The sequence below is a fragment of the Syngnathoides biaculeatus genome, chromosome 12 (assembly GCF_019802595.1).
Source record: "Syngnathoides biaculeatus isolate LvHL_M chromosome 12, ASM1980259v1, whole genome shotgun sequence".
Classification (NCBI taxonomy): domain Eukaryota; kingdom Metazoa; phylum Chordata; class Actinopteri; order Syngnathiformes; family Syngnathidae; genus Syngnathoides; species Syngnathoides biaculeatus.
Window position 1 is genome coordinate 2,153,905 of NC_084651.1, and position 11,090 is coordinate 2,164,994.

The 11,090-nt window shown below is 43.7% G+C and overlaps 1 protein-coding gene across 2 annotated transcripts in view; it reads right to left on the reverse strand.

Moving 5' to 3' along the window:
- nckap1 (NCK-associated protein 1) overlaps positions 1 to 10,939 on the reverse strand; it is a 28,853-nt gene extending 17,914 nt beyond the window's left edge. Inside the window, exons 1-6 of one of the 2 annotated variants that reach the window (XM_061837369.1) lie at positions 10,630 to 10,939; positions 1,845 to 1,955; positions 716 to 802; positions 577 to 633; positions 357 to 499; positions 178 to 268 (exon numbers count right to left, since the gene is read on the reverse strand). In XM_061837369.1, the coding sequence (XP_061693353.1) occupies positions 178 to 268; positions 357 to 499; positions 577 to 633; positions 716 to 802; positions 1,845 to 1,955; positions 10,630 to 10,737 (597 nt within the window). In that variant the 5' untranslated portion in view covers positions 10,738 to 10,939. Of the gene's footprint in view, positions 1 to 177; positions 269 to 356; positions 500 to 576; positions 634 to 715; positions 809 to 1,844; positions 1,956 to 10,629 lie in introns of both variants that reach the window. The other variant, XM_061837368.1, reaches the window with a different exon arrangement.
- Between the last annotated feature and the right edge of the window lie 151 nt (positions 10,940 to 11,090).

Genomic DNA, 11,090 nt, shown 5'->3' on the forward strand with positions numbered 1-11,090 from the left:
ATCTCGTGTTTTAATGTGGGCACTTGCGGCTTTTCTATTGGTGCGGCTTATGTATGTACCAAATGGTATTTCCATTACAAATGTACTGGGTGAGGTTTATAATCGGGTGCGCTCTGAAGGCCGGAAATGACGGTACTTTTAATGCCAAATTAGTACTTATTAGCAGCAACAGGCTACCTTTCCATGTGGGACAAACTCTTCCATCAACTTCTTCAGAGGGTTCTCGTAATCCACGATCATCTGGCCCAGCCTGGGGTACTCACGGTCGCTGAGACACACAAAGATACACACACGCCGCACGTTAGAATTCATACCAGTCAACGTGTCAATTTTGAGCGTGACTTTTTTTTTCCCACCTGGCTCCGTGCGTCATCTCGTGAGCGTAGTTGTACAGGCCGATGATGGCTTTCCTCTCCTCGATGCGCGACAATATGATCATGAGTGTAGTGTAAGTCACGACCAGGTCCAGGTAGTTCTTCGTCAGGTCAAAGTTCACCGTCTTGACACGAAACAAAGCAGTCCCGTCGCATCGTTCACGTGGAACAAAAGCTCAAATGAAGTCATTGATGGACTTACAATGTCAAAAAAAACTTGGCACGCATCAATGGTGTTGAGCAGCTCGCACACATGATCCTGTCGACGCGTGCAAATACGTTCGTTAGGCAATTCGGGACATGATCAAGCACCAGATATCCTCGCTGTTGTGATTTCCAACCTTAAATTCCATGACATCCACAAAGGTAAAGTAGTAGAGGGCCAAGTTCTTCAGAATCTCCGACTTCTCCTTCTGCAGCTGAGCCAGCTGTTGCTGCAAGATCAAATTAGGGAACTGAAATTGGAATGTCGGTGCAACACCTCGCTTTCATGGAAACTCCAGTTGTTAGGACTGCCTTTCCGTTTTCTAGTAATCACCCCTGGTGATCATAAATAGTTCATGCACATATTTTAAAATCTACTTTATTGAAAGGGTTAACCAATACCATTCCTAATAGTTACACAAGCATGGCAACTATAAGACTTTTTTTTTTTTTTTTGTGTGTGGTAGCTGCAAAACGTGCCTCACAGTTCTGAGGTTTGGTCTTGAAATCCGGGCTGTGGCCTTCCCGCGTGGACATTACTAAGATTTTTTTCCGGGGTTAGCGACATAAAGCTAAGTTCAAAACTTGCTGGCGGTTTTCAAACCACAAACCCTCGCTTTAATCTGTTAACGCGAGACAAGAGAGTTCGTTCCTTTGAGGACACGCGGTGCAAAGCGGCTGCAGAAAACATCCAGAGACACTCGATTGACGCACTAAACTACAGGACGTGAAGAAAAAAAAAAAAAATGAATAAATAACGGGGCCAGCCGAGCAAAGCAAATGGACCAAAAAAAAAAAATAGCCTTAAAACGTAGAAATAAATGATCACAGTTGTAGAAAACTCAAATGAAATACACAAATAAACTTACCAAAAAGCACAAGTCCGGAATAAGCCAGGATTAGCATGCAAAACAAACAGACACAGAAACACAAAAGAACATAAGAGACAATTTTTGCACATTTATATTGAATAAAGCAGTTAGCCAGACACACACAGGCTTCACACATAAGCACACACGCCGCAAGCTAAAGGAACATTTGGTACTGCAAATTAATGACTCTGCACACGCAATTTCAGACATTTTTTCTCAAACTAAATTTGCCAGTCTCTCCGAACGCAGGTTTTACTACCGATTCACACAGACAAACAAAAACATAACCATAAAATGTATTATAAAAACACGTTCCGGCAAAGCGACTCGCGCCAAGATAATAACCGTGTAACAGAACGGATACTCCAGGCTACACGCAGAATCGCGTACTCACATTGTTGTTCCGTGTCTCCACAGCGGGGAACTTCCTGACGATGAACTTGACGGCAGACTCCAGGTTCTTGTCCACCAGGTAGGAGGGCTTGGCCTTGGGGTCTCCACATGCCTGAGGGGGAAAGACGCACAAGAGGTGAGGAACGTAGAAGCGACATCAAAAATGAAAGCTTTTTTTTTGTTCTATTCTGTTTCCTCGCGTATGCCCAATTCCTCACGAGATGTTACGGGTTCAATTCCCGTGGGTTACTGACCACAGTGTAGGATGACCAGATGAAAACAGACCAAAAAAAACTGACGTGCTGCCCTGTGCGTCAAGACATAGGATGCACATTCCGACAACATACACAGGGTCCGTTTCCATTTTGTTCTCACGTTACAAAAATGGAACGTTTTCCAGGTCTGTCTGTGTGGTTTTCACGTTTGGTCAAAGCGGGCTGGGATTACCTCGAATATCGAAATCCCTCAAAAAACGATCCTGCATCATCTATTTATGAGAAATAAACGCCTGCCTTTTCCTATCGGTGGCCAATCGCATTTCCTCACTTCAGATTTTCTATTTTTCAAAAACAGATATTAAAAGGTTAACTGCAGAGCCCAGTTGTTAAGCAAATCAGCAGCACCTCGCGAGGCATGTACAGTCTCTCCGATCAATTAAGGCGTGGAGTTTTGATCCGTGTTGAAAATGAGTTCCCTGTAGAGCTTACAATATGCGAATACGGTGACGTTAAAAATGATTTACGTTAAATTCCATGGCAGGTGGTGGCTCCACAATGCTACTACGTGAGTCCATGTTGTTCCGTCTGGTTTGGTTGTTCTTCCTGTTGATTTTGTTTCCAACTCCACTTATGAAGCAAATATAGTGCCATATACTAATTATGTTTAATATTTCCCCCCATGGGCAGTTGTGTAAATAAACGCGCTCGTCCAATATTTGTGGGAATGAGGTACATGAAGCCACCTTGCTATTACTAAATACGACTACTAAAATTTTGCAAACGCCTTGCAATTCCCAAAGTGACTCACCATAGACAAATAAAGTGCATTTTAATGGGAATAATTCGACAAGAAAATGTATTAATCAGGATTTAACGCTCGTCACTGACTTGTCAGACTGGCGGGAAGCAACAGAGCTCATGCATCATGGGTAGTGTAGTCGTGGATGGGGGCGGGGAGGCTGCGGCTCATGCATGTGCCATCGACGGACGGACCGAGCGCAAAGTGATGAGCACTTGCTTTGGGTTGTGTAGCGTCTTTCAAGGGACCCAAGGATGCTTGCAGTAGTGAGTTTTATCGTCAAAATACGCCCGACAAGTCAAACAACAAAACGGAACCACAGGGGGGAAATCACAAATTGTTTCACACATACACATCAGATAGAAAAGAGCTAATAATTACTACCAGTATGCTAGAACTGACTCCCAACAACAACAACGTGTTTTTGCTACAATTCATCTTGAGGAGCAAAAGAGCACCAAAAAATTTAAACAGACAATATGAAAGTTTAGGAGTTGATTTTGCTAATGAGTTAGCTTTGAGGCTAATCACCAGTTTTAAAAACATCACAGACAACACACTAGAACTTTTGCACTTCACATAGAAAAAAAAACCCCAAAAAACCTGAAAAGAATAGTTTTCACGTCTTCAGGAAATAAACGTATTATGATTTTATACAGACGGACAAAAAGCAAGGTGACGACTGCCTGTTTGCTGGCCAACCCCCAAAAACTGCCAAGCCTTTAGCATGTGACAGTTCAAGTTTACATGAAGCTAATTGATCTGGAGCCCTCGACACAACTAAAGTTTTCCCCTCTAGGCCGCCACCCTTACACTCCTGCTGAGATAAAAACCCCGAACACAAATCGGCAGCGATCCATCGTGGAGCCTCTAAAATTAAAACGCTCTCTTTTCTCTGTTCCAATCATCGTGCAACGCTCCAACTGATTTGACGAAATATATTGTACTGCGGATGCAATGTCATGGCATGGGAGCCTCTCGCATGCACTTAAGAGTCAATGACGTTGACGTTCCACATTCAATGGAAATGCCGACGCTCAGGAGGATGGTTGTGCGCAGACGAAGACTCGTGCGCTAAAGCATGCAAGGAAACGTCATGTCTGCAGCCGTCAAGTGTCGTTCGTTTCGCGTTACTTTGGTGAAACTACGACAGCGGGATGCCGTTGACATGGAGCGGGACACTGCATAAAGCGCTTTGGCTGAATGAAGGGAGGAGCAATGGATGGAGGGAAGGAAGGAAGGAAGGAAGGAGGAAACGGTGCAGCCAATGGAGGGACGGTGTGGGAATAAGTCGGATTGGTGGGAGCTGTTGCCAGGATACCAAAACAGATCTTCATCTTGCCTCCGACCAGCTGCTGCTGCTGCTGCTGCTGCTGGCCTGCTTGAAAGGGTCCACGTGTCGCAATGATGGAAGCTAATTGCGAGCGGGCTCAACTGTGGTTGGACGAGTCATTTTGGCTCTTCCACTAACAACGTTTTTACATTCAATGCTCGTGTCAGTAAGGTTAGGTGGACTGGTCTCAAATCAGTTTTTGGAATAATGGTTTAGTCGCTTATGGTGTAGTGGTAAGACTGACTGGCGACCAGTTCGGGGTGTAGTCCGCCTATCGCCAGGAGTTAACTGGGATAGGCTTCAGCGACCCCTGTGAGGATAAGCGGCTTGGAAATCGGGACGCGTGGATGGATTCCACTACTGAAGCCTGACCGGGTTGCTGCCTTGATGGGCAGCAGGCGGAAGCCAAACAGGACGCGTCAGAGACTGAAGTCTGTTATATCGAAAGTTAACGTCAGTTAGTTTCTATGGCAATATTCTGCTTTTTATATCTTAACAAGAATCAGCGTTGCAGACTTTATTTTAGTACACTTGTCTTCAACTTTCAGATCCAAATCACATGATTTCTGAGCCCAGCTTTTGGTTTTATAAAGTGTTACATTGTTGAAGTAGATATTTTGAGAGTTGATACTTGTTATCATGAGAACATTCGCTTTTGTTGCTATATTGTGGCAATATTCACGTAGGCATGAAACACTCACTCCCTTTAAACCGTGAGATTTCAGATCTAGCCATGAAAGAAAATGTAACAAGCCTTAAGATAAAGGACCCTCAAATTGGACTGGTCCATAACATCAAACATAAAAGAAGTACGTTTAGAAATAGATGTAAATGAAGCCCACAGTTATTAATTGAAACATGAAGCACAGAGGAGCAACAGATCAATACAGGTAGCCAGGAAAGGGGGCGGGAGGCGGCGAAGGGAGAGGGGTGGGGGGGTGGGGGGAGATGAGATGAGGAGGGGAGTCCGAGGGTTGGTGAGGGGTGGACAGAGGGAGGTTCATCGGTGGAAGGTGATAAACTTTGCAAACCTTCCAAACTTGTCCTTGCTGCATAGGAGAGGGGGGAAGCATTGGAACGGAGAGAAGAAGAGAAGAAATCAAAACCACCCAAAGAAACTGCTCAACACACATAACATTTGTTACACACACTTGTCGCCTCGTCGCCGCAGTTCTCCACAACACATGAAAAGGACACACGGCGCACAGGCATGCCATCGCCACTTGACACTTGTTTCACGCACGCTGACTTGCCGCTAACACGCCGAGCAGCATCCCTACCGACGTACTCGCCGGGAAGTAACACATCCATTTTGAGTGGCCACCACAGGGCCCGACTAATATGGCCGACGCTCGGTAGCCAAGTGTTAGGCCCCTGCGCTTTTTTGCTCCACATTTTTAGGGAAGGCTGTTGCCTAGTAACTGGCAGACAGCGAGTCTTTCCCAAGCGTCGGTGCGACAGCCACTTGGCAGCTGCGAATGTCGCCATACAGCTTTGTAGTCATCGACGGCTGCGTTAAGTACGTCAACAATGGCGCTGGGACTTTGGTTCACAAGCTTCATTCGTACAGACTCCGTTCTAGAATTGCAGGTACCGAATTGTTCGGGAATTCTGACGATTTATCAGATAAGAACTGAATTATTACCACAATAAGGTGACAGTGGTGAGTTGGTCGGCTGTTAAATGGCGAGCACGTTCGCCAGCCTGCGTGTTGAGTGGCTCGATGCGACTCGCAGCCATCGGCAGCTTGCGGGTACGTTTGTTGCACTACCGTTTGTTCGATAAATCTATTATCAGGACTCTGACGACTGTGTCTGTCCTTGACTACTTCTGACGGGACTACAATTCATCTAACCGACAGAGGTAGGCCATTTTAACCTAGCCGATATTGGAATGTCATCTTGAGTTGGCAATTGCAGATGGTGTTGTATACTATCGCACGTTATCTTCCCGTTAAGTGTGAAATGATCCCAAATTTAGGACATGCTCCACTTTTATAGACCCCCCCCCCCCCCATGGCTGGGTTGCACGTGACGTCACGCTCGTTCATCCGGGTACTTGACCGCCATTGTTGCAGACAAGCAGTCAGCTGTCCATCGTCATCATCATGCCTGATTTCTGTTGTGTCTACGGATGTGGAAATCGCCGAAACAGAGACATTGGGAAGCGATTTGTCCATGTTCCGAGGGTTAGATTGCACGATGGAGAAGATACAATGGAATTATCGAAAAAACGGATGCAAAAGTGGCTTGCAAATTTATGACGTACAGATCTGAACGAAGCTCGAGTACACAAGTAAAATGGTTATTCGAAAATCTGTTCTGATCATTTTTTGAGGGTAAGCGTGTCTATTTCTAGTGTCCGGATATTCTACTTCAGAGAAGTCTTTCAGATCCTTTGAAAGTACGTCATCGTGGAGCGTGTACGGATCGATATCTTCAGAGTTTGATCTTCTGTACATATCAGGTAGAAAACATCCGCCGCTCGCCGCTTACATGTGGGTGTGTGGACGTTGCCGTGGTGATATCGTCTGCAACGCTTAGCTTGTCTGTAGAAATGGCGTCGATGCGATTGAGGGTACATTTTTATTACGTGATTGGCTTTGGGAAAGACATTTTGCGTTAACCTTTTGGTCATCAAATTATTTGAGTCAATCGACTAATTTGAGGTTGGGAAGCACTGCAAGAAGTGTATATTTACTTTTCTACGAAACTAACAAATGTAAAATTAAATATTGAATAAAGAATTACTGGAAGGGGAAAAAAAATGACTGGAGTCACTGAAATTAACACAGATAATGTGTCAACCCCCCGAAATATCATACATGTGCTATTTTATCTGAGATGAACCACCACTAGGAGAAATGAGGTGAGTGTGGAAGTATTAACATTTTGGATATACCTGCATATTTAACAAGTATATCTATAGCTTGATGTATCAGTCCAACTAATCTAATAATCTACTCGCTTAATCTTTAGCTGGTGTCTTCCAACAACAAAAGATATTTACAATTTGACGAGTTATATTTGTCAATATCATTGCGTGGAAAGAACTGATCAACAATTGCTTTTGTGTATCTTCATTTTCATGGTTTAACTACCGCACCTGCATTTAGATTTTTTGTTTTGAGGATAACTCCTGTGCGATTGTTGCCAGTAACCCCCCCCCCCCAAAAAAAAAAAAAAAAAACTCCCCCCCCGGGCCCTCATTAAAGCCTGAGGCCAGGCTCCGTATTCTGGAACATTCTATGCAACATGGAAGCACATTTAGTTGATCCCTGAACAGTTGGTGAGTAACAAATCACACAACATTGGGGTGGGGGGGTGAGTTGTGGCACTGTGCAACACAGGAACAACAGCACACCAATTCAAATGTGATGGTTCAAATCCCGTCCCCGCCTGTGTGGAGTTTGCATGTTCTCCCCGTGCCTACGTGGCTTTTCTCCGGGCTCTCAGGTTTCCCTCCTACATCCCAAAAACATGGATGGTAGGCTAACTTCAAGTTAAGAATACATGGCCAGTAATACTGTAGCACTTATAGTCTATATACGCTGTTTAGACTCTGAATTACCATATTCCAAAAAAATCATTTGTTTCTTTAATTCGATAAAACACCGTGATTTTAAATATCATTTTGAACACACTTGTGAATGCTCCATTTATGATGTTTGAAGGTTTATGATGACCATAACAGGCATGGTCATTTTTGTTAGCCTGTTTATGGTGTTGTGTATTAAACTCGTGGACTTTCACCGTTTAATTTTCTTTGCTTTACATAACAGTTTAACAGTAAACTTCAATTTGGAGTGACAAGTAAACAGTTTCAAGCAGGCAGGCCTTTCCTCTGATGCCGAGAATTGTTGACCAACTCTCAAACTGTATAAAATGATTTTAGCATTCTGTGTGAGGCTTAGGGGTTTGGGAAGCTAGTCAGAACTCCGCACGTTATTGTTGGGTGGGCATCTGATTATTCGATGACTTGTTGAGGGTTCCCAATCAATCCTTGTGGCCGCCACTACACTGCACAACTATCAAAAATTTTGATTTCAAAAAAGTGAGATTGTTACCCCGGAATTTGGTTTGGATCAGGCTTAAGATGTCATTCACGACAAGCTTTGGGGCCAATTTAATAAAAGCTCGATTTTTTTTTTTTTAAATTAACGCAGAGTCACAAAAACTAGATTACACATTTGATCTATTTTAACTTAAAAATCGCTTAAATTGATAGTTTAATCCCCCGCACACACACATAGACAAATGATTGCATTAATATAGCCCCTTTGAAGGTCTACATTACCACTCATTCAGAATTATGCATTGAGAAAAATGTCACTCCTCTGTCATTTAAGAACCAAGAAATGGAGGGGGGAAAAAACACCTTATTTCATAAATCTCTTTCACAGATGGAATCAAATATTTCAGATGTACTTTAATCCAATGATTAATTAATTAAATTAATTAATGATACACCACTAAATAGTTGTATAGGATTTTATATATATATATATATATATATATATATATAGATAATTCAACACTTTAATCTGGTTTGCAACTAATGGATCTATACCCAGCCCCCTAAAAGTCTGCTCGGTTTCAGTCCTTGCTGAGGAACTTTAGGACGTCATGAAAAGAGTTCCAAAAGGAAAATGAAAATACAAAGACCATGGAAGGTGGGGTGAAAGCGACCGTTACATCATAATAAGCGAGAAGCAATGCAGCTCATCCAAAATGGACCCACAATTTTTTTAAAAAAACAGCTCTTTGCTTATGAAATGACCATTTATTGTAGCGATGAGCGTGAATGGCATTACAGGAGATGCGAGTGTGAGATTTCCGACTGAATGGTTTCCCTTTTCTACAAGTTTGGACGTCTGACTCCTCTATTCATTTTCATTCACAAACAATACGAGGCGTCACACAGACACTTCTTACAAGAATAAGACTTTTCTTGCCCTCACTCACAAGGCAGCATTCAAGAACCTAACACCAGTGTTCACGGACAAATCATCATCATTATTATTACTACCATATCTACACATCTACAATCCACAGTCCTTTGGGAGAACTCGAGATCAACACAGCAGTACAACTATGATGACAGCATGCAAGGTCATTTCTGATAAATACTGAATAAAAGAGCAAATATCATTTATGTGCACAACTTCACATCTTTCATGATGAACATTGGATTTAAACCCGTGCTTGTATTTCTCCACAGAGGCCTTGTAGCTCAGTGGTTAGAGTACTGGTTTGGTAAACCAGGAGTTGTGGGTTCGTATCCCACTGGGGCCTCCACTCCCCGAGAAGGGTTGCGTCAGGAAGGGCATCCGAAGTAAAAATTGTGCCAAACATACATGTGCATTTCATCTGAGATGACACGCTGTGGCCAAGCCGAAACAAACTTGTACTTCTTCTCCACCCCAAACCATAACAATATCTACACTGCCTAAACTTTATTTTTTTAATTTAACTTCCATATAAGGCTTGTATGAGTCTTTACGATAATGGGCACTATAAGAGAAATGTTTAATTTTTATTAATTTGATTACAATTTGGATGATTGCACTAAGAGCTATTTGTAATTTTGATTTATACGATGGGAGTGCAAGAATCAATCAAGCTGATGATTATTATCGTTATAAAAGACAGACATTTTGATGAATTGGATCTCATGGAGGTTCGTATACGTTATGACTTCAATTACATTATGAAGAATATAATGGCATCTATGGAGAATACAATGTGTAAATATGTTTTAAAATGGCAGTTTATGTGACTTTACGGGCGAAAGAAGCAAAAAAAAAAAAAAAAATGTTCCGAACACTGTTTTGGTTGTGCTAACAGCGGGCAGCCCACCAGGGTGCGGCCGTGCCCGGACGCTTCACTTCGGGCTTCTCTTGGTTTCGGGTCGTTAGCCTAGCTTAGCCTAGCCTAGCCGACACCCTCCGCCATTAACCCGAACTTAAGCGGCGCTCGTTAGGCGGCAGGCCCCGATTTAACAACCCAGGGGGTGAACAGTTATTTGTGTCCGTCGTCCTTTCTTTTTTTCTGGCTCGTTCAAATGTGAACAATTTAACGTCAGAGCGTGATAAACGCCCGGAATCCATGGTGAATTCCCTTTCGGTCGCAAGGGGCCAGCACTCCGTTAAGCTAGCCCTGCTAGCTGCAACCGTGCCCACAGTCAGCCTCAAAGAGAGCAAATTAAGGCCGATACTCTCTTTCGCTCCGTTACGATGGAATCCATAACGATTATTACGTGGGGGGGGGGGAAAAGAGTGGCTAAATATGTCGAGGATTTTACATATCAGGCCAGCTAATCAAGCGTTCACACGGTGGCGTACGTTAAGGCAAGCGACACCGGCTTTTCGGGGACGGATGTTCGTAAGCCATTCAAGCCAGTTTGTGAGCTTTTGGGGGGTGCGGAGCGTGCGAACCTTTTTGATATTGTAAACACGGGTCAGCATCCCGATGCCTCTGTCGTTGAGGATGGTGAGCTTCTCGGCCAGCTTCTGCTGGCTGGGCTGGATCACTCCCCGAGACATCTTGCCGGAGCTCCTCGATCGATCCTCCCCGCAAATCAAGTCGAGAAAAAAAAAAGGGAAAGCACGGATATCAAATCGCGAAAGTCCGCAGTCTCGGCTCGTGGCTCGTGGCGTTTGCGCTGGAATTAGATTTGGGCCATGATCAGATAGCCGAGGACAGCAGCAGCAGCTTCCTGTACTCCACCCACCGTCGCTTCAGCCGCTCGCCGTGTTTTTTTTTTTTTTTTATTTTTTTTTTTTTTTTTTTTTGGTCACTGGGATGCGAGGAGAGGAGGCGTCCTCGTTTCCACATCGTGATGCCTTCACGGTCACTGAGCCTCGTTCGCCTGATTTCTCTATTGCCGATTCACGCA